The 26,216-nt window shown below is 40.6% G+C and overlaps 1 protein-coding gene across 10 annotated transcripts in view; it reads right to left on the bottom strand.

The window, feature by feature from the left end:
• thtpa (thiamine triphosphatase) overlaps positions 1–26,216 on the bottom strand; it is a 36,129-nt gene that overhangs the window by 6,691 nt on the left and 3,222 nt on the right. For 2 of the 10 annotated variants that reach the window (XM_088402503.1, XM_088402502.1), the window contains exons 2-5: positions 12,653–12,774; positions 12,440–12,552; positions 11,709–11,778; positions 7,011–7,550 (exon numbers count right to left, since the gene is read on the bottom strand). In XM_088402503.1, coding sequence (XP_088258629.1) covers positions 7,011–7,550; positions 11,709–11,778 — 610 coding nt within the window. In that variant the 5' untranslated portion in view covers positions 12,440–12,552; positions 12,653–12,774. Of the gene's footprint in view, positions 1–7,010; positions 7,551–11,708; positions 11,779–12,439; positions 12,553–12,652; positions 15,216–26,216 lie in introns of those variants that run through there. The other 8 variants (XM_088402500.1, XM_088402499.1, XM_088402506.1 and 5 more) reach the window with 6 other exon arrangements.

Here is a 26,216-nt window from a genome sequence, read left to right as displayed (position 1 = left end):
CCCGCACCTCCTTTTCCAACGTAGCCCACCAAAAGTGTCACTTCAGAACATCAATCGTACGCTGGACTCCTGGATGGCAGGTCAGCTTCGAAGAGTGTGCCCACTGGAGAACTTCAGAGCGAAGGGATTCTGAGACCAACAGGCAGTTAGCTGGGCAGGCACTGGGAATGGGCTGTGGGCGGGATGTGGTCCCGAGGAACGGTCATGGATCCCCGCCCGCCAAGTCGTGGACCCCACACTGATTGCAGACTTATACCGTCTTCACCCAGACCAGCCGTCTGGACCATCTAGGCGTCGCGGCGCTCCCGCCCCCCCGCCCGTGGGGGTTCCTCGGCCGTTGGCCTTTTCCTCCCGCCCGGTGGTGGCGTTGGGATGTCGGGAGGCGTCTCTTGATGGGGGGGTCCTGTCACAGTTCGCCAGTTCAGCCACCTCATTTCCAGCCTCACCTGCTCAGCCCTCCTGCTAATCAGCCCCAAACACTAACACCTGCAACCACTCACCCGCCCAGTATAAAGCCCGGTCACTTCCCTTCACAACCTGCCAGATTGTCTTAATGCGCCACGCCGAGCTTTCCAGCAATTCGTCCTGCCTGCCTGCCTGTTCTCCGACCCCGTTCCTCCTTGACCACCCGCTAGCCTGCCGTTTTAACCAATCCGCCCAAGCCCCCTTCCCGTCTGCCTTCCTTCGCCCGGCTGCCTGCCAAATCTCAGCTTCCCTGACTAAGGACCCTCTCAGAACTCTATGCCACGCTCCCGTCAGCTCCCACTACTGCCTGCATATTCCGTTCAATAAATGCCGTCTCATTGCTCTTACCAGCTCATGCGTGCTCTTGGGTCCTCTCTCTTCCCCCGTGACAATCAATGTCCAAAGCAGAATGAAATAAACTATTGGAATCAAAGATAACTTGACCATTAAAGCAGTTGTCTGCTTAATTGATGAGCCACTCTTGACGCACTGTATGTGGTGGCAGGGGATCAGCTGCAACAGTTTGCAGAGAAGGGAGAAAAGACCGCCCCTGTTTGTGTGTGTGTGTGTGTGTTGTATTAATAATGCACGACTCACTTATAGCCTCATAGTCACTGCCTGGACCTCTTCGGGCTTGTCTACCAGCCCCGTTGCTAAAGCGTAATCCTCATATTCCTCTTGGAAAATGTCCCAATTCGCACTCAGATTGCCGCTGAGTTTCATCAGAGTTGGCGGGGGTATGTTCGCAGTCATGGCTATTTCCTGCTTCTGCCCCGGTGTATCAGACATTCATAGTCAAACGCGCTAAACTCACTTGCTGGCTTCCTGCAGTCGTTAACACCGAAGTACGTCCACTTCTGACACCATGTTTGTGTGTGTGTTGTATTAATAATGCACAACACACTAATAGCTTGTTTATGTGCCAGTTTACTCTTGCGGCTCATCTCACAGTACAACGGCGATGGCGCTACTGCAAAGCATGTCGGGAGGTTGCCTGCTTAACATCAAGTGCAGTTACACTAAACATCCAATGGTAGTGGCGCTACTGCAAAGCATGTCAGGAGCTTGCCTGGCTAACATCAAGTGCAGTTACACTAAACATCCAATAGGTGGTACTATAATACCACCCAGAACAGCCCCTTCCCTGCCTATTAAGCAACAACACTCAATATTGTGAAATTTTATTCTTGGGAGGTCAGGTGTCTTTAAGCCCACCAAGATAAATTACATTTGCAGCAACAGTGACGACACCAAAGTTATCATACTGTTAAGACACAAGTGCTTTGGAGGAAAAAATAAAAAAACTCAAATAAATTGTGTGCAATAAAGAGACATAAACTCTTGCTGGAACAAATTCATATTTGTATCAATGTCCAAACCAGAATGAAATAAAAAGATAACCTGACCATTAAAGCCGTTGTCTGCTTAATTGAGGAGTCATTCAGTCTTGAACAATCTAAGTGGACGGAGGGGATCAGATGTGCAACAGTTTGCAGAGAAAGAGAAAGGACAGCCCCTCCCCTGCCAATTAAGCAACACTCAATATTGTGCACTTTTATTCTTGGGAGTCAGCTGTCTTTAAGCCCACCATGGTAAATTAAATTTACAGCAACAGTGAAGCACCATGGGAAGAAAAAAAAAGCCTCAAAAATTGTTTGTGTGCAATAAAGAGACATAGACTCTTGCTGGAAAAAAAATAATTTTGGAATTATTAATATTTGTATCAATGTCCAAAGCAGAAAGAAATAAACTGTATTGGAATCTGAGATAACCTTTCCATTAAATCAGTTGTCTGCTTATTTGAGGAGTCACTCAGTCTTGAACAAACTGTAAGCTGGGGGAGGGGATCAGGTACTCAAGCAATGGCAATGGAAATGAAACAATGGTTATTGTTTGTGAATAATATTATTGTTATTGTTGATATTGTTAATACAGTATTATTAATATTAACATTATGGATATACAGTATATTGTTTCAATGTCCAAAGCAGTATGAAATAAGTTGTATTGAATAAATGTAGTAGAATCTGAGATACTATAAGTTAATATATAACAGTAAATACAAGTTAAAAGCAAAAAAACAGGATACATGCAATGTGACTGTGAAAGGCCTTAAACAGAGATTTTGACCTTTGTATCACACAAATCTTTGCAAGATTTGGGACGGAAGGAAGGAGAGAAAATCAGTCAAAAACGGAAGGAAGGAATGTTGTTAAGACTTTGCAAACTTTATCTGTTAGACATGGCTTCTAAAATTGCTAGTGGCGGTAAAGGAAGAAGTAAGAGGATGATGACAATAGAAACCAAGCAGGAGATAATAAAAAAATACAAAGGAAGCGCACGCATAGTTAACCTTGTTCGTGAGTATGGACGGAACCGCTCGGCAATCTTCTAAGGGCAAGACTTTCCTTGCCGGGGGACAGACCTCGCTCGACAACAAAATGGAGAGGCTTTTTCTATTATGGATTAAAGAGAAGGAAATCGCCGGTTATATGTTCTAGTTTGAGAAAAGTTCTTGTTTAAGAAAATAAATACATTCTGCGGGTTGGTCTCTGCTCCCCTCCGCCTCCACCTAGCTCGAGTCACGTCGCCCCAAAGGTAAATGTCATTTTTCCTTTGTATATGTTATTTAATTTAACTGTACAGTAGATGATGTTACTAATTTTTAATATGTGTATAAAGTCGTGATGTTTTTACCTAAGGTTTTTGCACGCATTCACTAATTAACATAGGTTTGGATTGCCCGTCATACGAGACCGCTCGTATGACGGGCAATCCAAACCTATGTTAATTAGTGAATGCGTGCAACGCGTGCAAAAACCTTAGGTAAAAACATCACGACTTTATACACATATTAAAAATTAGTAACATCATCTACTGTACAGTTAAATTAAACAACATAAATATACGAAGGAAAAATGACATTTACCTTTGGGGCGACCTGACTTGAGCTGGGTGGAGGCGGAGGGGAGCAGAGACGAACCCGCAGAATGTATTTATTTATTTTCCTAAACTAGAACTTTTCTCAAACGAGAACATATCACCGGCGATTTTCTTCTCTTTAATCCATAATAGAAGAAGCCTCTCCATTTTGTTGTTGACCGAGGTCCGACCCTGGCAAGGAAATTCTTGCCCTTAGAAGATTGCCGAGCAGTTACGGCCATACTCACGAGCAAGGTTAACTATGCGTGCACCTCCATATTTTTTTATTATCTCCTGCTTGGTTTCTATTGTCATCATCCTCTTACTTCTTCCTTTACCGCCACTAGAAATTTTAGAAGCCATGTCTAACGGATAAAGTTTGCAAAGTCTTCACAACACACCGACCAGCTGTGCCATCAAGCTAGATGAAGGCGTTCGGCCAATAGCATATCAGTATTTCTGTGATTGACGTGACGCCGGCCAATAGCATATCGGCATCTCCGTGACTGAGACCGGGACTGTGACCTTAATTGACCAATAGCATATCGGCATCTCCGTGACTGACACCGTGACTGAGACCGTGACTGTGGCTTTATAAGACCAATAACATATCGGCGTTTCCGTGACATGCAAGAATAGTTAATTTTGTTGACGCAGCAAAGCGTAAGAGGGGGACAAAAAACGGCGCGGTCCACGTTCGTAAGATGAAAAATTCGTAAAACAGGGAGTTCGGAAACCGAGGGCGCAATATATATATTTTTATATATAAATTATATATATATATATATATATATATATATATATATATATATATATATATATATATATATATATATATATACACAGTGGTACCTCGGTACTCGACCATAATCCGTTCTGAGGTGGTGGTCGAGCACCGATTTGTTCGAACACCGAAACCAATTTTCCCATGAGAAATAATGGAAAGTATGTGTGCACAAGTAAATGTGCACAAGCAGTACATGTTAACGATAAAGATAAAGATAAATAAAGCATTATAAACCATTTTGTATAATTTACTTACGTTTTGGAGAGTGGTTGATGGCATACAGGAATGGATGTGGAGAGGACGGGAGGGAGGGTTACTCCTTCCATGATGACGCTAGCTAACTGCGACGCGAGGTCGGACACTCGTACACCACGTTCATATTTTGCTATAATTTCCTTCTTCGGTTCAATAGTGGTCCTCATTGTTTTCCTCTTTGCCTTCCTCTTATCACTGTCTTTCTTTGGACCCATTATTAAGGGCTAGAGCAACACGAAAAAGTTTAAATCCGGGAAGAAATACTCGAACAAACGTCTTACTCCGCTGCCGGTCTGAGTTGAACTGGCGCTTACTCGCTGGCCGAGAAGGGCCGAGGAGCGCGTTCGGGTCGGCTCGGCTAGTCGAGAACCGAAAATCTGTTCGAGGTCCGATGCATTACCTACTTGAATTTTTTGGTCGAGCACCGATTTGGTCGAGTATAGAGGCGGTCGAGTACCGAGGTACCACTGTATATATATATATATATATATATATATATATATATATATATATATATATATATATACAGTGGGCCCCCGGTTTACGAACCCCCCTGTCTTACGTATTTTTCATCTTACGATGTGGACTGCGGCATTTTTTTGTCCCCCTCTTACGCAAAAAGCTTTCGTCTTATGAACCATCCAACATGCCGGTCAGTGTGTCCACAGTATTTTTTTCGCTTTGCTGCATCAATAAAAACAACTTTTCTCGCATGTCACGGAAATACCGATATGCTATTGGTCGATTAAGGCAGTCACAGAGATGCCGATTTGCTATTGGCTGAATTCCCTCATTTTGCTTGATGGCACGAGCTGGTCCGTGTGTTGTGAAAACTTTTTTATCTTTTAGACATGGCTTCTAAAATTGCAAGTGGTGGTAAAGGAAGTAAGAGTATGATGACAATAGGAACGAAGCAGGAGATAATAAAAAAAAAATACGAAGAAGGCGCAGGCATAGTTAACCTTGGTAGTGAGTATGGCCGTAACCGCTCGACAATCGGTACAATTCTCAAAAACAAGGAAGGCAATTAAAGCAAGCAAGTCTTCTGAGGGCATGACTTTCCTTGCCAGGGAACGGACCTCGGTCAACAACAAAATGGAGAGACTTCTTCTATTATGGATTAAAGAGAAGGAAATCGCCGGTGATATGTTTTCGTTTAAAAATAAGTTCTCGTTTAAAAAAGTTCTCGCTTAAACAAAAAAAACTCATTGTTTAAAAAAAAAGTTCTCGTTTGAAAAAAGTTCTCGTTTAAGAAAAAAAAAAAAAAATTCTGCGGGTTCGACTCTGCTCCCCTCCGCCTCCACCCACTACCAGCTCAAGTCATGTCGCCCCAAAGGTAAATGTGGAAGGTAAAAGGTTGCCATTTTCTGCTCCGACCTAAGCAGGACTGGCCCGAGGCCTCCTGTATTTTCCCACTCTGTCTGAATTAAATCAATATAAATCAATTATGTTGTGGTATGGGCGATCTTTCAACAAAAACAAATAAGCTAGGAACTAGTTTGACGTGACTTTTTTTCTAGGTTCCTTTAAAATATAGTACAAAAACATATTTTTTTAGAAGAGTATGAATGAAAAAAAAGTCTCCCAGTCATACTGTGACACTGGACATCATGGTCAAGAAGAAAGACCTGCGGGAGGACCTGTGTTAGAATCTTGTGTGTGCCCACAGCAAGGGAAAGGGTTACTAGACCATTTCCAAGCGGTTTGGTATCCCTGTGGCAACTGTCCAGAGCATCATAAACAACCACATGAGGTTCAACACAGCCTGGACAAGATTGGCCAGCCAATCTGTCAATCGGCCCAAAGGCACTCTTACGAGATATGTGATTGGCTCCCGGTGCGACATGGATCAATGAGGGCAGGAGTTGTAATCCACTCCTGCACTCAATTGGCCTATGTTGCCACTCATGTGTCTTGTACAACTGCCCATGAGCTGATTGACCAGCCAATCTTGTCCAACCTAATGTTACACCTCAAGGTAGTAGTTCCCCAGTGAAACTCACACGCTGTGACAACGCCGAGTGGGAGGAGTACGGTGAGAACAAAACAGGGCACTGGGAAGAAGTTGTAATAAATTAGAATTTCGAGTATAAGCTCTGCTTCCCTGGCATTTTGGTTAACTACAGGCTCCACTCTGGGTCGAGTGCCCGTGGCATGTCCAATTACAGTCAACTCATCTGTTGCATCTCTCTGCAATATAGCTTTTTTTTAAATTATGAAAATAAAGAAAAACGCAAAGCACCGAGGGCGCAAAAGATGCAGCGCAAAGTGGCGTGAGAACACCTTACTTGATTGTGAGATTTCATAATCTCTATATGTCATACGCTGGGAACATCTTGAAAAGAGGACTCATTATATATTTAAGATAGGTTTGAAGATGGTGACAGCTGACCAGTTGACCCTGTAGCTCTTTTTTCACACATTCTTTGGGGAATACTGTTTAATAATACAAGTAAATCAGAGATTTATGCCTATTTGGAACACATTATGGTCCACTGACTTTACCTCTGGGAAATTATAATGTACATGTTTAACACAGTGTAATAATTTTACACACACGAGATATCAGAACTGAACTTACCAAGCTTCTTTGCAGTCCTGTGAATCTTGTCCAAGGCAGCCTGCAGATCTCCTCCATCTGATAAGAGGACCTCTATCTCTCCTACACCGTAGCCGAAGTCTGCTTCATCTAGATCTATGTGCACGCCATCTTCGTTCAAAGTGAATGTCCGCCTCACTGTGGTAAAGTCCGCAAAACAAACCAGATTCATAGCATTCTCCCAACACTCCTCTTCCAAACAGTTCACGTTTACATTGCCAAGAACAGTGGATGTCTGATAGTCCTCAGTAATTGAGAACTCATCATTTGCACCAGTGTTTTTAAGAGCCTCTTTCAACTTCAGATTGATATCAGCCACATTGGTTATCTCTCTGTAGCGAGTACATAGTGTGGATGCTTTTGATGGTTCTCCTAGTGTTGCTTCTGCCCCTTTGTCTGCTTCAGTTGGACATTTGAGCTCCCAGCATCCATTGCGTTGACGCAGCCACAGGTCTCTTAAAGTAAGGTCAAATTGTGGGGTATCATAGTATCTGTCCTTAAACTGGTACTGGCCGGCACAAACTAAAAAAAACAACAGAGAAAGAGATATTGCCAAGGTGGGTAATTAAAACTGATAATGTCATCTGTACAACAAAAATGAATGCACTACATACATCTAATTCATTATTACTGTTCATATTACAATATTATCTTATTGAAAGGATGTATAGGATGAATGAAATCCCACAATGAAGACCCTTGCCTGCAATTTATAATGTATATGGACACAGACATTGTTAGCTAACACCTATTATCAGAAATAGATAGTTAAGAAAAGATGCATTGATTCTTTAATTTAATACTTGATTAAAAGACAGACTACAGAGAGCCAACTATACTCAAGTACAGTGGGCCCCCGGGTTACGAACTTAATCCGTTCAGCGGCTACGCTCGTATCTCGAATTGCTCGTATAGCGGGCAATCCAAACCCATGTTAATTCGTGAGTGCGTGCAACGCGCGCAGAAGCCTTAGGTAAAATCATCACGGTAAAATTAATATTAAGTGACATAATCTACTGTACAGTTGCATTAAATAACAAATACAAAGGATAAATGACTTTTACCTTTGGAAAGACGTGACTTGTGCTGAGATAAGCAGAGATGAGCAGAGATGAATGCTCTAAGTCAATACGGTAAATCAGATATGCTATTGGTCTTACAGTGTCAAAGTAACTTTTTCAGTCAGGGTTTTCTCTACTTCCTTCCATCCCAACCAGCTGTGCCATCAAGCTAGATAAAGGCGTTCGGCCAATAGCATATCGGCACTTCTGTGATTGACGTGTGACACCGGCCAATAGCATCTCCGTGAGTGAGACCGGGTGACCTTAATCGACCAATAGCATATTGGCGTCTCCTTGACTGACTGATAATTATTTGCACTTTTTTTTTAAACGGTTGGAATGTATTGACATCTTATTGATTAAAACACATTTAAATCTGTGACGATTTTTTGTCCTGCAATCGGCACACTTAATTTCATGTCAACTGTTTTTCCCGACGTGAATTGAGCACGGTGGAAGCGGAGAGGTGGTTGTGTGTGTTGCATTTACTAGGCAGCACACTTATGGCTTGTTCGAGCGTCAGTTCACCTTTGGTTACAACTCACAAAATTGCAACAATGACGCTGTCCCAATGCATATCGGGAGATCGCCGACTAACCTGACATGCAATCTTGTCTAGCAACCATTATATGGCGCTGTATCATCACCCGTAATAGGGTGCAGAGATTAACCTCTTGAGTTAATACGGCAACGCATATAGGCTATTGGTCTTACAGTGTTACAGTAACTCTTTCAGTCATGGTGCAAATCACGGAGATACTAAAACATCATCCTCTTATTTCTTCCTTTACCGCTGCTAGTAATTTTAGAAGCTATGTCTAACAGATAAAGTTTGCAAAGTCTTCAAAACATTCCGTTTTTCACTCATTTTGTCTACTTCCTTCCATCCTGTCCCATCAAGCTAGATAAAGGCGTTCGGCCAATAGCATATCGGCATTTCTGTGATTGACGTGTGACGCCGGCCAATAGCATCTCCGTGAGTGAGACCGGGTGACCTTAATCGACCAATAGCATATTGGCGTCTCCTTGACTGACTGATAATTATTCACACTTTTTTTTAAACGGTTGGAATGTATTGACAATTAATTAAAAAAAAACACACATTTAAACCAATGACAATTCTTTGTCCTGCAATCGGCACATTTAATTTCATGTCAGCTGTTTTTCCCTTTAGCTGTACAAACACTACACTTAAATGGTAATATATTTAGACACCGTGAGTGAGACAGTCAGTGTGAGATTGTAAGACCAATAGCGTTCACGTTACCGCCATAAGTATCTATTAATGATTGTAGATGACGCAACTGCTGAATATATTGACGCAGTTAGGCGAGAACATTTCTACATACTCAATGGCTGGTTTGACGGAATGCTCGCAAGACGAGAGGTTTGCTCGTAAGCGGAGGACAAAATTCTCCCTGATCCACGCTCGTAAGGCGGAATGTTCGCAAATCAGGATGCTCGTAAGCAGGGGGCTGACTGTATATCTATGGTATATGTATACAGTATGTTTGTACTATACAGTATGCAAGCAAGCAGTTCTAAAATGATAGTCTATAAAGGTAGTGTTACCTTTAAGCAGTAGCGTCTCTGCATTTGGGGCCAGGAGCACTGCAGGCTAAAAATGTCCTCTCTTTAGAGTGTAATAATCTATAAATAATATCCTGAATAAAAATATTCATGATTATAACTACCAATTATGTTACCAAGGCAATTCCGTTTTGCAAATCCAAAGGTTTTGCCAAGACAAAAACAATTTCTCTAACTGACTGAAAAGGGGCCAGCCCGTGAGCGTTTGTTTAAGTGACCAGCCACCAGAATCGTGGTGCGCATGTTTTTAACCTCTCTGAGGAGACAGCAAAGGGGCCAGGTCAATGTGGCCCTAATAACTGCGTTCACGCCAATTGCGATCGAGGTATAAAAGCAGACAGTTTTGTATTGTAATCAGTGAGTGGAGTTTGCGCAACAGGGCACGATGACGCCTCAGGCGACGCAATGGACATAGAGCGGCGTAAGACGCTGCGTGACGCCACGCGAAGCAGCGCGGCGCATAATTTCGCCTGTCGTGTGAAGTTAAAAAGCAGCATTGACAGCTCAGTATTTAGCACGTTATCAGCCACTTGGTTGCGACGTTTAAACTTTTTTTTGGGGGAGACAAGTATTGCCACAACGCAAGGGACAGGCAATGTAAAAAAAAAGAAGAAGAAAGGTGCTGTAAGAGAAAATATTGGCTCTGCTCCATCCCAGATAAGTGAAAGTTCTCAGCAATGCTCTCTTTTCTGGATCCACTGTAAAGTGCACAGCAAGCTAGCTCCCCATCCCTCTCGCGACAAAAAGTGACTTCACAAAAGTGATTATCTTGTTCCCGCGACAAAACAACTGGGGTAGAGCGTAAACGACGCGCTTTGTCGTGTTCTGTCTGAACATAGCATAAGGCCGAAATCAGCAAATACAAATATTGGAGTCACACACGTAACAAACATGTTCAGTTTTGGCGGATGGCGGTAGCAAACTACCTCGGTTTCCATTGTCACCTAAAGGACAATAAAAGCAACTCATCAATAGGTAAATGACTAGTTAGTGTAAAGCGCTTTGAGTACCTAAGGTAGAAAAGCGCTATATAAGTGAAAGTCCATTTACCATCAATATGAATGATCTGGATGCTTTAATAAACACTAAATTTAGCACTTTGCCACTCGAGCAAACATTTGAAATTAAACGTTTAAAGTGCATCAACCGATGCATTTTAACATCGTTCAAGCAGGAAAGGACATAATTCGCACCTTCAATCAAGAGGAACATGGCTAACAGTGTGATTAGAAAATCGCTGGAAGCTACATGCACTACAATGAGATTCAAAGATAGAAAAAGTGGATGACATCTTTCAAGAGAGAGAGACGGCACAGATGGAAAACAAACACTGCAGCAATTATGAATGAAGCTTGAGATACCGTGGTTTGTTTATGAGGAGGAGTGATTTATAACAAAAGTGATCACCGTACAGCACTACAGCTCATAGACAGCACACTTGTCAGTAAGTTCAGCAAATCATTTCCATATGCTGAATTTGAATGTACAACTAAAATCTGCTGTACAGTCAATGTTGGATACGGCTGTCTCTGCAGCAGTTGATGATGTTGCATGATCTGAAACTTTGTCACTGCTCAGAATTATCATCACAACTCCAATCACAGCAACTGAGTCAGAAAAACAACTTTTCGACACTTAAAAGGACCCAAACATTTACAATAAACTCAATGGGCCAGCAGAGATTAAATGCACTAGCGACTGCATGTTGTCTATTGAAAATGAAGTCATTCATGGATTATTGGACTTTGACAAAAGGGTTTTTAACAAGTTTGCCCAGATGAAAGATCGACATGCATCCTTTCTATTCAAGAAGTGAACAACTCTGGTGAGTACTTTTATTTGGAATCTTTTAAAGTTTTTATTCATAGGCTTAATTTGTAAAGCTATCAATAAAAAGAATTGTGTTCTTGAATTGAAATAGAATTTATTATGTAGGTTTTGCTGCTCGCGCCCACTCTGGTGTCCCCCTCAACTTTTCATGCTAGAGACGCCACTGCCTTTAAAATAGTAAAACAACAGTAAAACATACCTCCAATTTCTTTGAGTGTCTTCAGAATGTTGGCATTGATTATGAACTTCCTCTCTACTTCTACATTCATCTGAAATTAAATGCATTCACATTCACACCACAGCATGACAAGAGTTATACTGAAAAAGAGTATTTTCCCCCTTCCTGATTTCTGTTTTTTTTTTTTTTTTTATTTGCTTGTCACTCGCAAGGGTTTAATTTCGTCAAACCAATTTTACAATCAGAATGAGACAAACCAATGATATATAGTATAGTATGCAGTTTATAAATTATTTTCCTGGGGAAAAGCTATCTCGTCCTAAATGAAAAAGTAATTGACCCTCACTTGTTAAATCATAAAACTATGACCAACCACGGTTTTAGAAACTTTGAGTTTATTTTCAAAGGGCAGACCCAAATTTCATTGCCATCACCTTTGTTGAATTGAGGAATCAATTAAATATAATCTACTACACTCAGTGAAATAGGGTACAAAATCCTAAGAACAAACATGTCATGCCACGATTCAGAGATTCCAGAAGAAGTGCAAAACTGTTTCAGTCTGGAAAAGATTACCAAGTCATACTCATATCTGTGGGGCTCCACTGAACTACAATCAGGGCCATTATTCTCAGATAAACAAAATTGGGAACAATGGCAAACCTTCCGGGAAGTGGTCAACTAACATAGATTACTCGAGTGTGCGATGATGACTGATACTGGAGGTCACAAAAGAACCTAGAAAAACTTACAAAGAACTGTAAGTTCTCAGTGGCCTCAGTCAAGGTGATTGTTCACGACTCTACTACAAGAAAGACTGGCCCAAAATGCCATCCATGTGAGAGTTCCCAGGCGAAACCCACTGCTGTCCAAAAGAGCACAAAGAATATTTTCACATTTGCTGAAAAGCATCAATTTTGGAGAAACATCAATCAATGAGGGAAGAAATTGATTACAACTCCTACCTTCAATTGGTCGATGTCACGCTGGAAGTCAATCACGTGTCTTGGTGGAGTGCCTGTAAGCTGATTGACTGATTGCCTGGCCAGTCATGTCTAAGCTGTTGACTGTGCTTCCAGCAGATAGTCTCCACCAGTATGAAGTATAGTGAAGACAGAACAAAGCGGTGTTGTAATAAAATTAGAATTTCGAGTGTAAATTCCTGGGTTTTATGTTGGGTCATATCCGGGATCCATGCTAGGTCACTGTCACATCAGTACCTGTGGTATGTGGGATTAGAGTCAAAACATCTGTTTGGCACGGAAAAAACCTTCACAGTGCGTCCCTACGCAATACAGCTTTTTTAAAAAAAAAAAAAAAAAAACGCAAAGCACTAAGGGTGCTTAAGATGAAGCACAAAGTAGCGAGGGAACTTTGGGTTGTCTCAGTGTGATAACATTGGTTTGATGAGAAGCAGAAATGGTAAGAGAAGGTCCAGAAAGTAAAAACTCTGACACAATTTGGCTTTACCTACATGTGCTTTCACTTAACAGCTAAGTTAAAGGGCTCATTTGACTACAAAGTTGATTAGGAGCACCTGTGACAAGGTTGTTACTTTCTGGACCTGGATTTTCCATCTCAAGAGTGACATGATGTACAAAATATAGAAATCGCAAATTCATATCAAACCTGAAGGGTTAAGGGTCAACATTATTGTAAGTATTATTTTCCCGTTTATCTTGTACTACTTACATTTAGAAAGGACCTAATTTCGCACACGCACATACCAAGGCAGGGTGCTCAATCTGTTGCCCACGGTCTACCGGTCATCGCCTAGTTATGTCGGAAGCTTGCTTGATCATCTTACTAAAATAAATAAATAAATAAATACAGTGGAACCCTGGAGTAAGACATTATTTTCAGCTCACGACGTGATCTGTGGCGTTTTTTGATCCCCTTTTACTATATTTTTCTTGTGTTACAACAAAAACAACTGTCATGACCCTAGGGGTTGGCTGTATTTGTGTTGTTTTGTCTCCATCTTCAGGCGTTTTTAGGTAATTAGGGCCCGAGCAGCTACCACTGCGAGAGCCCTCTTGTTTTTCTCCGGATTATTATTATTATTATTATTATTATTATTATTAGGGCCCGAGCAGCTACCGCTGCGAGAGCCCTCTTGTTTTTCTCCGGATTATTATTATTATTATTATTAGGGCCCGAGCAGCTACCGCTGCGAGAGCCCTCTTGTTTTTCACCGGATTATTATTAGGGCCCGAGCAGCTACCGCTGCGAGAGCCCTCTTGTTTTTCTCCGGATTATTATTATTAGGGCCCGAGCAGCTACCGCTGCGAGAGCCCTCTTGTTTTTCTCCGGATTATTATTATTATTAGGGCCCGAGCAGCTACCGCTGCGAGAGCCCTCTTGTTTTTCTCAGGATTATTATTATTATTATTATTATTATTATTATTATTATTATTAGGGCCCGAGCAGCTACCGCTGCGAGAGCCCTCTTGTTTTTCTCCGGATTATTATTATTATTAGGGCCCGAGCAGCTACCGCTGCGAGAGCCCTCTTGTTTTTCTCCGGATTATTAGGGCCCGAGCAGCTACCGCTGCGAGAACTCTCTTGTTTTTCTCCGGATTATTATTAGGGCCCGAGCAGCTACCGCTGCGAGAGCCCTCTTGTTTTTCTCCGGATTATTATTATTATTACTATTAGGGCCCGAGCAGCTACCGCTGCGAGAGCCCTCTTGTTTTTCGCCGGATCATTATTAGGGCCCGAGCAGCTACCGCTGCGAGAGCCCTCTTGTTTTTCTCCGGATTATTATTATTAGGGCCCGAGCAGCTACCGCTGCGAGAGCCCTCTTGTTTTTCTCCGGATTATTATTATTATTATTAGGGCCCGAGCAGCTACCGCTGCGAGAGCCCTCTTGTTTTTCTCCGGATTATTATTATTATTATTAGGGCCCCAGCAGCTACCGCTGCGAGAGCCCTCTTGTTTTTCTCCGGATTATTATTATTATTAGGGCCCGAGCAGCTACCGCTGCGAGAGCCCTCTTGTTTTTCTCCAGATTATTATTATTATTATTATTATTATTAGGGCCCGAGCAGCTACCGCTGCGAGAGCCCTCTTGTTTTTCTCCGGATTATTATTATTATTATTATTATTAGGGCCCGAGCAGCTACCGCTGCGAAAGCCCTCTTGTTTTTCTCCGGATTATTAGGGCCCGAGCAGCTACCACGCAAGAACCCTCTTGTTTTTCTCCGGATTATTATTAGGGCCCGAGCAGCTACCGCTGCGAGAGCCCTCTTGTTTTTCTCCAGATTATTAGGGCCCGAGCAGCTACCGCTGCGAGAGCCCTCTTGTTTTTCTCCGGATTATTAGGGCCCGAGCAGCTACCGCTGCGAGAGCCCTCTTGTTTTTCTCCAGATTATTATTCTAATTAGGGCCCGAGCAGCTACCGCTGCGAGAGCCCTCTTGTTTTTCTCCGGATTATTATTCTTATTATTAGGGCCCGAGCAGCTACCGCTGCGAGAGCCCTCTTGTTTTTCTCCAGATTATTATTCTTATTATTAGGGCCCGAGCAGCTACCGCTGCGAGAGCCCTCTTGTTTTTCTCCAGATTATTCTTCTTCTTATTATTATTAGGGCCCGAGCAGCTACCGCTGCGAGAGCCCTCTTGTTTTTCTCCAGATTATTATTATTATTATTATTATTATTATTATTATTATTTACTGTGCAGCGCTTTTCCATTTTTGAGGGCCTAAACATGCACGAAAAGTCACCAAAATTTGCACATTTGTCGGGCCTGGTGAAAAATTTGATTTTTTTGTGTTTCCCAAAACAATGCAAAAAAAATGGCTCTGCAGCGCCACCTAAGGTCGAAAAAGTGCACCTAGTCCCGGCCCGTTTGACCTAGAGCTACGAAAATTTTTTGGCATATGTAGGACCTAGAGACCTACAAAAAAGTCAGCACGAGCCATGTGCTCAGATGTACAGAAAAAGAGTTATGAATTTTTGAATGTGCATTTTTGGCCCATTTTTGCACGTTTGCAGGTCCCAAACTGCTCCTTCTTTCTCCTAAACGCTTTACTCAATCGCCTTCAAATTTGCTGTGGTCCATATTCACACATAGAGGCACAAGTGGGCAAAATTTGGTGCAGATCCGCTGACATATATGATAGGGGCATGGCTTCAAATTATGTGTTCAATTTTTCCTTCGCCAAGAGTGACATAAACCTTAATAACTTTGATGTACTAGCTTAAAAAAATCTAAAACTTCATAGACACATGGAAACTTATGTCTTTAACACATTTGAAAAAAGTTTTTTTCAATACCTACTAGCGCCGCCTAGTGGTTGATCAAAATGTCATTTTTTACAGTTTCATGTATTGTGCTCAGTCTGTTTAAGTAAAAAAAATGAAAATTGGTCAGAATATCCTTAAGACATGGAATATTAAGATTTTAAAATTTTATGACTTTTCGATAATGGGCGTGGTCTGCACGCCACTTCAAAGTCAGATGACTCGCCAAAACGAAAAAAGTGGCTGTAATTGGCCCCAAAATGGCCTTATGAGTGGAAAATAGCCTCTTACTGCCGGCCCATTTGACCTAGAGCTACAAAAGTTTGTAGCCTTATGTAGGACCTCGAGCCCTACAAAAAAGTCAGCGCGAGCCATATGCTCAGATGTACAGAAAGAGAGTTATGAATTTTTGAATGTGCACTTTTGGCCCGTTTTTGCTCATTTGCAGGTCCCGAACTGCTCCTTTTTTCTCCCAAACGCTTGACCCGATCGACTTCAAATTTGCTGTGATGTTTTATCTGACTGTGAGGCACAATTGTTCAAATTTTCGTGATGATCCGCCATCAAATATGTTGGGGGCGGGGCTTCATATTATGCCTTTGATGATTACTTTGCCACATGTGAAACAAACCTTTATAACTCAGCTTTACAAGCTTAGAAAAATCTGAAACTTCACATACACATGAAGACTTAAGCCCTTAACACAAGTGTTTAAAAAAATCTTCAATTGCTTATAAGGCCATCTAGTGGCAAACAAAAATGTCAGTCTGATGTCTCGCCAAAACGAACAAAGTTGCTGTGTTTGGTCCCAGATGGTCTTATCTCTTCTAAACATTACATATTTGATGGGTTTCGAATGCGGAATACACCTATCAACGTATATTTTGCTATAGTGCTAGCGCCACCTAGTGGCAGCCAAAAATATAGCATTTTTGAAACATTTTTACGTGTTTAGCTGAGCCCTTTGAAGTAATATCGCTGAAATTACGTGTGACAAGCCTCTAGACAGCCTTGCTGACCTCCACCAAATTTTACGAAATTTCGATAATGGGCGTGGCCTTTACGTCCATTTTCATTCCGAAAATTTAACGGACCAGTAAAAGCTGCTGTAATTTGACCCAGATGATCTGATCTTCTCACAATTTCACACATTGGATGAAAATCTATTCCTGAAGACATCGACAAACATATATTCCAGTTTAAAGCTAGCGCCACCTAGTGGCTGCAAAAAATGTCATTAGTCGAAAGATTGGAGTCATCCCTGTTTGGTTTGACCTAACACTATAAAAGTTTTTAGGCATATGTAGGATTGTAAGACCTACAAAAAACTCAATAAGAGTGATGTGCTAAGATGTACAGAATAATTTTTATGATTTTTTTTTTATGTGCAATTTTGCCCCATTCTTAGACATTAGCCGGTCTAAATCTAGTGCCTTTTTCTCTTAAACGGTTCACCCGATTAACTTCTACGTTGGCATGGACTATTAGCAGATATAGCGGCACAAATCTCCCAAAAATTGTGAAGATCCCATGACTTGTAAGATGTGGGCGGAGCTTCAAATTGTTTTGAATATTTCCTTCGCCAAGAGTGACAAAAACCTTAATAACTCAGCTGTTTCAGCTTCAAATCATGTGAAACACTTGCAAGGAGTTTAAAAGTCATGCCCTAATACAGCTATGTGATAAACATCCAAATCATTTACAGCGCCACCTAGTGGCGGACAAAAATCTAATTTTTTACACTCTCATGTACTGTGCAATGTCTGTTTGACTACATGAACTAAAAAATGGTCAGAAAAGCTATGACACAGTGGAGAATGAAGGTTCTCATTTTTTATGATTTTTTAATAAAAGGCGTGGCCTGTATGCCAGCTCAAAGTCCGATTTCTCAACAAAACAGTAAAAGTTGCTGTAATTGGACCTAGATGATTTGATGTTTGCAAAACTTCATATATGGGATGAGTGTCCAATGTGAAACACACCTACAAGCCTATTTTTTATCATAGTATGAGCGCCACCTAGTGGCAGCAAAAAATATAGCAAATCCTTAATGTTTTTATGTACTCTGCTGAGCCCCTTGAAGCGATATCCCTTAAATGTTTTCTGAAAAGCCAGTGGCCATGCCTTATGCCCCCCACAAATCAGTACAATGTTTCGACAGTGAATGTGGCCTATATGGCATTGAAAGTCACAAAATTGGAACAATAAAAGCTGCAGTACCTCCACACAACATTGTCCCATCTTGTCTAAATTTTACATATTTGGTAATAGTCCTGCACTGAAGTGATCAACAACAAATTTTTCATCATTCGTAGTCCTTGTTCATACCCCGACCTGTTCATACCTCAACGTGCACAGGTCTGCGAGGGCCCTTTATAGCTGCTTGCAGCTCTAGTTATTAGGGCCCGAGCAGCTACCGCTGCGAGAGCCCTCTTGTTTTTCTCCAGATTATTATTATTATTATTATTATTATTATTATTATTTACTGTGCAGCGCTTTTCCATTTTTGAGGGCCTAAACATGCACGAAAAGTCACCAAAATTTGCACATTTGTCGGGCCCGGTGAAAAATTTGATATTTTTGTGATTCCCAAATAAAAGCAAAAAAAATGGCTCTGCAGCGCCACCTAAGGTCGAAAAAGTGCACCTGGTCCCGGCCCGTTTGACCTAGAGCTACGAAAATTTTTAGGCATATGTAGGACCTAGAGACCTACAAAAAAGTCAGCGCGAGCCATGTGCTCAGATGTACAGAAAAAGAGTTATGAATTTTTGAATGTGCATTTTTGGCCCATTTTTGCCCGTTTGCAGGTCCCAAACTGCTCCTTGTTTCTCCTAAACGCTTTACTCAATCGCCTTCAAATTTGCTGTGGTCCATATTCACACATAGGGGCACAAGTGGGCAAAATTTGGTGTAGATCCGCTTACATATATGATAGGGGCGTGGCTTCAAATTATGTGTTCAATTTTTCCTTCGCCAAGAGGGACAAAAACCTTAATAACTTTGATGTACCAGCTTAAAAAAATCTAAAACTTCATAGACACATGGAAACTTATGTCTTTAACACCTTTAAAAAAAGTTTTTTTAAATACCTACTAGCGCCGCCTAGTGGTTGATTAAAATGTCATTTTTTACACTTTCATGTATTGTGCTCAGTCTGTTTGAGTAAAACAAATGAAAATTGGTCAGAATATCAATAAGACATGGAATATTAAGGTTTTAAAATTTTACGACTTTTCAATAATGGGCGTAGTCTGCACGCCACCTCAAAGTCAGATGACTCGCCAAAACGAAAAAAGTGGCTGTAATTGGCCCCAAAATGGCCTTATGAGTGGAAAAAAGCCTCTCACTCCCGACCCGTTTGATCTAGAGCTCCAAAAATTTGTAGCCTTATGTAGGCCCTCGAGCCCTACAAAAAAGTCAGCGCGAGCCATATGCTCAGATGTACAGAAAGAGAGTTATGAATTTTTGAATGTGCACTTTTGGCCCGTTTTTGCTCATTTGCAGGTCCCGAACTGCTCCTTTTTTCGCCCAAACGCTTGACCCGATCGACTTTGAATTTGCTGTGATGTTTTATGTGACTGTGAGGCACAATTGTTCAAATTTTTGTGATGATCCGCCATCAAATATGTTGGGGGCGGTGCTTTATATTATGCCTTTGATGATTACTTTGCCACATGTGAAAACAAACCTTTATAACTCAGCTTTGCAAGCTTGGAAAAATCTGAAACTTCACAGACACATGGAGACTCAAGCCCTAAACAGAATTGTTTAAAAAAATCTTCTATTGCTTATAAGGCCATCTAGTGGCAAACAAAAATGTCAGTCTGATGTCTCGCCAAAACGAACAAAGTTGCTGTGTTTGGTCCCAGATAGTCTTATCTTTTCTAAACTTCATATATTTAATGGGTTTTCAATGCGGAATACACCTATCAACGTATTTTTTGTTATAGTGCGAGCGCCACCTAGTGGCAGCCAAAAATTTAGCAATTTTTAAAGGTTTTTATGTGTTTAGCTGAGCCCTTTGAAGTAATATCGCTGAAATTAAGTCTGAAAAGCCTCTAGACAGCCCTGCTGACCTCCACCAAATTTTACGAAGTTTCGATAATGGGCGTGGCCTCTACGACCATTTTCATTCCGAAGCTTTATCTGTCCAGTAAAATTTGCTGTAATTTGACCCAGATGATCTGATCTTCTCACAATTTCACACATTGGATGAAAATATACTCCTGAACATATCGACAAAAATATATTCCAGTTTAGAGCTAGCGCCACCTAGTGGCTGCAAAAAATGTCATTAGTCGAAAGATTACAGTCAATCCTGTTTGGTTTGACCTACAGCTATGAAACTTTGTAGGCAAATGAAGGACTGCAAGACCTACAAAAAAGTCAATAGGAGTGATGTGCTAGGATGTACAGAAAAATTGTTATGATTTTTTTTAATGTGCAGTTTTGTCCCATTCTTAGACATTAGCTGGTCTCAAACTAGTGCCTTTTTCTCTTAAACGATTCACCCCATTACCTTCAACTTTGGCATGAATCATTATCCAACTGAGGTGCACACATAATCCAAATATCGTGAAGACCTCTTGACATAAAAGATGGCGGCGGAGCTTCAAATTATGTTTAATACTTCCTTCTCCAAGAGTGACAAAAATCTTAATAACTCAGCTATGACAGCTTCAAACCATCTGAAACTTTCCTGGGCCTTTAAAAGTAATGCAATAATACAGCTAGAAGATAAACTTTAAAATCATTTACAGCGCCACCCAGTGGCGGACAAAAATCTCATTTTTATACTTTTATGTACTGTGAAATGCCTGTTTGACTAAATGAACTCAAAAATGGTCAGGAAAGCTATGACACATTGGAACATTAAGGTTCTCAACTTTTATGACTTTTCATTAAAGGGCGTGGCCTCTATGCAAACTCAAAGTCTGATGTCTCGCCAAAATGGTAAAAGTTGCTGTATTTGGACCTAGATTATCTGATGTTTGCAAAACTTCATATTATGGATGCGAGTCCAATGTGAAACACACTTACAAGCCTATTTTTTATCATAGTACGAGCGCCACCTAGTGGCAGCAAAAAATATAGCAAATCCTTAATGTTTTTATGTACTCTGCTGAGCCCCTTGAAGTGATATCCCTTAAATGTTTTCTGAAAAGCCAGTGGCCATGCCTTATGCCCTCCACAAATCAGTACAATGTTTCGACAGTGGGTGTGGCCTATATGGCATTGAAAGTCACAAAATTGGAACAATAAAAGCTGCAGTAACTCCACCCACATTGTCCCACCTTGTCTAAATTTTACATATTTGGTAAGAGTCCTGCACTGAAGTCATCTACAACTACTTTTTCATCGTTATTAGTCCTTGTTCATACCCCGACCTGTTCATACCCCAACGTGCACAGGTCTGCGAGGGCCCTTTATAGCTGCTTGCAGCTCTAGTTATTATTATTATTATTTACTGTGCAGCGCTTTTCCATTTTTGAGGGCCTAAACATGCACGAAAAGTCACCAAAATTTGCACATTCGTCGGGCCCGGTGAAAAATTGGATATTTTTGTGTTTCCCAAAACAATGCAAAAAAAATGGCTCTGCAGCGCCACCTAAGGTTGAAAAAGTGCACCTGGTCCCGGCCCGTTTGACCTACAGCTACGAAAATTTTTAGGCATATGTAGGACCTAGAGACCTACAAAAAAGTCAGCGCAAGCCATGTGCTCAGATGTACAGAAAAAGAGTTATGAATTTTTGAATGTGCATTTTTGGCCCATTTTTGCACGTTTGCAGGTCCCAAACTGCTCCTTCTTTCTCCTAAACGCTTTACTCAATCGCCTTCAAATTTGCTGTGGTCCATATTCACACGTAGGGGCACAAGTGGGCAAAATTTGGTGCAGATCCGCTGACATATATGATAGGGGCGTGGCTTCTAATTATGTGTTCAATTTTTCCTTCGCCAAGAGGGACAAAAACCTTAATAACTTTGATGTACTAGCTTAAAAAAATCTAAAACTTCATAGACACATGGAAACTTATGTTTTTAACACCTTTAAAAAAAGTTTTTTTAAATAGCTACTAGCGCCGCCTAGTGGTTGATTAAAATGTCATATTTTACACTTTCATGTATTGTGCTCAGTCTGTTTGAGTAAAACAAGTGAAAATTGGTCAGAATATCATTAAGACATGGAATATTAGGGTTTTAAAATTTTACGACATTTCGATAATGGGCGTAGTCTGCACGCCACCTCAAAGTCTGATGACTCGCCAAAACGAAAAAAGTGGCTGTAATTGGCCCCAAAATGGCCTTATGAGTGGAAAATAGCCTCTCACTCCCGGCCCGTTTGACCTAGAGCTCCAAAAATTTGTAGTCTTATGTAGGACCTCGAGCCCTACAAAAAAGTCAGCGCGAGCCATATGCTCAGATGTACAGAAAGAGAGTTATGAATTTTTGAATGTGCACTTTTGGCCCGTTTTTGCTCATTTGCAGGTCCCGAACTGCTCCTTTTTTCTCCCAAACGCTTGACCCGATCGACTTCAAATTTGCTGTGATGTTTTATCTGACTGTGAGGCAGAATTGTTCAAATTTTTGTGACGATCCGCCAACAAATATGTTGGGGGCGGGGCTTTATATTATGCCTTTGATGATTACTTTGCCACATTTGAAACAAACCTTTATAACTCAGCTTTACAAGCTTGGAAAAATCTGAAACTTCACAGACACATGGAGACTCAAGCCCTTAACACAAGTGTTTAAAAAAATCTTCAATTGCTTATAAGGCCATCTAGTGGCAAACAAAAATGTCAGTCTGATGTCTGGCCAAAACAAACAAAGTTGCTGTGTTTGGTCCCAGATGGTCTTATCATTTTTAAACTTTACATATTTGATGGGATCCTAATGCGGATTACACCTATCAACGTATTTTTTGTTATAGTGCGAGCGCCACCTAGTGGCAGCCAAAAATATAGCATTTTTTAAAGGTTTTTATGTGTTTAGCTGAGCCCTTTGAAGTAATATCGCTGAAATTAAGTCTGAAAAGCCTCTAGACAGCCCTGCTGACCTCCACCAAATTTTACGAAGTTTCGATAATGGGCGTGGCTTCTACGACCATTTTCATTCCGAAACTTTATCTGTCCAGTAAAAGTTGCTGTAATTTGACCCAGATGATCTGATCTTCTCACAATTTCACACCTTGGATGAAAATATTCTCCTGAACATATCGACAAAAATATATTCCAGTTTAAAGCTAGCGCCACCTAGTGGCTGCAAAAAATGTCATTAGTCGAAAGATTACAGTCAATCCTGTTTGGTTTGACCTACAGCTATGAAACTTTGTAGGCAAATGAAGAACTGTATGCCCTACAAAAAAGTTAATAGAAGTGATGTGCTAGGATGTACAGAAAAATTGTTAAATCATTTACAGCGCCATCCAGTGGCTGACAAAAATCTCATTTTTTATACTTTTATGTACTGTGAAATGCCTGTTTGACTAAATGAACTCAAAAATGGTCAAAAAAGCTATGACACATTGGAACATTAAGGTTCTCAACTTTTATGACTTTTCATTAAAGGGCGTGGCCTCTATGCCAACTCAAAATCCGATGTCTCGCGAAAACGGTAAATGTTGCTGTAATTGGACCTAGACGATCTTATATTTTTAAAACTTCGTATATTGAATGGGAGTCCAATGTGAAACACACCTACAAGCCTATTTTTTATCATAGTACGAGCGCCACCTAGTGGCAGCAAAAAATATAGCAAATCCTTAATATTTTTATGTACTCTGCTGAGACCCTTGAAGTGATATCCCTTAAATGTTTTCTGAGAAGCCAGTGGCCATGCCTTATGCCCTCCACAAATCAGTACGATGTTTCGACAGTGGCTGTGGCCTATATGGCATTGTAAGTCACAAAATTGGAACAATAGCAGCTGCAGTAACTCCACCCACATTGTCCCACCTTGTCTAAATTTTACATATTTGGTAAGAGTCCTGCACTGAAGTCATCTACAAATTCTTTTTCATCGTTCATAGTCCTTGTTCATACCCCGACCTGTTCATACCCCAATGTGCACAGGTCTGCGAGGGCCCTTTATAGCTGCTTGCAGATCTAGTTGCTCTTATTTTCTCCCGTCAAAATGCTTGCGCTGCAACGTGTCACTTGTTGGTCTGCTACTGGTCTACGTCACGACTCCCTAAGATACTGGTCTGGTATTGGTCGGCGTCACTGTCAAAATGGTGGCATGCTACGGACTGGATCGCGTCTGAGTGCTAAAAATAACTATTTATTTTGCATTTTACTGCTTATTTCAAACTTGAATGAGTGATCCATGGGTCCCAAGATTGCTAGTGATGTTAAAGAGAGAAGTAAGAAGATGAGTTATGTGGAAACGAAGCAGGAGATAATCAATAAATACGAAGAACGTATCCTAGTCCAGGCTAACCTCACTAGGGAATATGGTCATAACAATCTCGTTACATAAAGGTAAATAAATCCTTTCTACATTTTTATTTATGGTGTTATTTTAAAAGTATGCACGTTATATATACATAGCTCTTACTATAATATTTTGATAACATTTTTTAACACGTATATACAATTTTGATGTTTTTACCTGGGGTTTTACATGCATTGGCGAATTAACATAGGTTTGGATTGCCCGCCAAACGGCGAATTCATGTTATGATCCCAACTGCGGAATAGATTAATCTCGTAAACCGGGCACCACTGTATAATAAAAGTCAATTTAATTTTACATTTATTTTTTCTAAATATATATTATTTTATAAACAAAATACGTTCCACGGTTGGGGTCGTAAGGTGAATTCTTTGTATGACGGGCAAACCAAACCTATGTTAAATAGCTAATGCGTTTAGAACCCCCAGGTAAAAACATCTAAATTTACATATATATTAAAAGTTGGTACCAAAATAGTATAGTAAGTGCTTCGTATATGTAATATCCATGTACAGTGATTCCCCCTACTTCGCGGTTAATGGGGGGTTGTCTACCCCCCGCGAAGTCTGAAACCCGCGTTGTAGGGTATCAGTTCCTGGATTTCTATGTATGCCCCAATGTAGCTGCAGTAACCATAAACAATAATTTTTTTTGTATATTTTACATATTTTATTTCCTTTCTCCTATTATTTAACATTATTAACATTATTGTATATTCATTAAATAACTAATATTACTTAGTTTGTTGAGAATTTGTTCTCAGGACTGGTTATCTGCACCAAGACTCCGGTGAAAGAGTACGCAAGTCATCATGTTGAATTTCACATTTATTTTGGCTCATGTATGGTGTATCATGTAGTATCTGTTGAATAATAAATCAACAACAACGTTAAAGTCAGTCAACTAACATATAAACACTTGCCAAACTTTAATCTATGAATTTACTGTATTTTTAGCCGACATTAGCGGGTTAGCAACAACTACTAACTCTAAAGTGCAACCTCTACACAAACAAACACATAAACAGAATAAACACTCATCGCTTACTAAACATAGGCAATACCGTGCGTTATCAACAAAAATGATAATAAACTATGAATATGAGCTTACGTTGTCATTCACTACGTCACCGTAACGAGTCGAATGACGCACAGAGAGCGTAAACCAGGAAACGGAAATGCAATGCGTCCTGACAAATTAAAACATGCATTTCAAAATAAGATAACAAACGTCACGAACTCGAACGCTTGAAGAATTCTTAATATAGTTATTAACTAATATTACTTAGTTATTTGATTAATACAGTACTGTATAATCTACTTTTTTGCTTTTTTGCTTTTTTTTCCATTTTTGCGCATTTTTTAATTATTTTTTTATTTTGAAATATTTTTAATTTTTCCTGGAAAAACCCGCAAAGTACTGGGACCGCGATATCTGAGACCGCGAAGTAGGAGGGATCACTGTATACAATCACAAAACATCATAAATAAAAAAAAGTAAGGATTTATTTACCTTTGAGTGCGACTTGTTATGCCCATATTCCCTAATAAGGGTTATCTCCAGCATCGTTTCCATTTGAAACATCTTCTTCCTTCTCTCTTTAACATCACTAGTAATCTTGGGACCCATGGCTAACCCTTTCAACTTTGAATTAAGCAGTAAAATGCACTATAAATATGGTTTGTAACCACTCACAATCAAAAAAACTTTACCGTTCCGCCATTTTGAAACAAGTGAGGCCGACCAATAGCAGACCAGCATCTCCGTGAGGCGACACCAATTGCAGACCAGCATTGTAGTCAAGCGTTGCATGGAAGCAGTTACACGGTAA

Source organism: Hippichthys cyanospilos, chromosome 19, assembly GCF_059441005.1.
Source record: "Hippichthys cyanospilos isolate Australia breed blue-spotted pipefish chromosome 19, RoL_Hcya_1.0, whole genome shotgun sequence".
NCBI lineage: Eukaryota > Metazoa > Chordata > Actinopteri > Syngnathiformes > Syngnathidae > Hippichthys > Hippichthys cyanospilos.
Note: the sequence above shows the minus strand (reverse complement) of the source record. Positions and strands in the feature narration are given on the sequence as shown.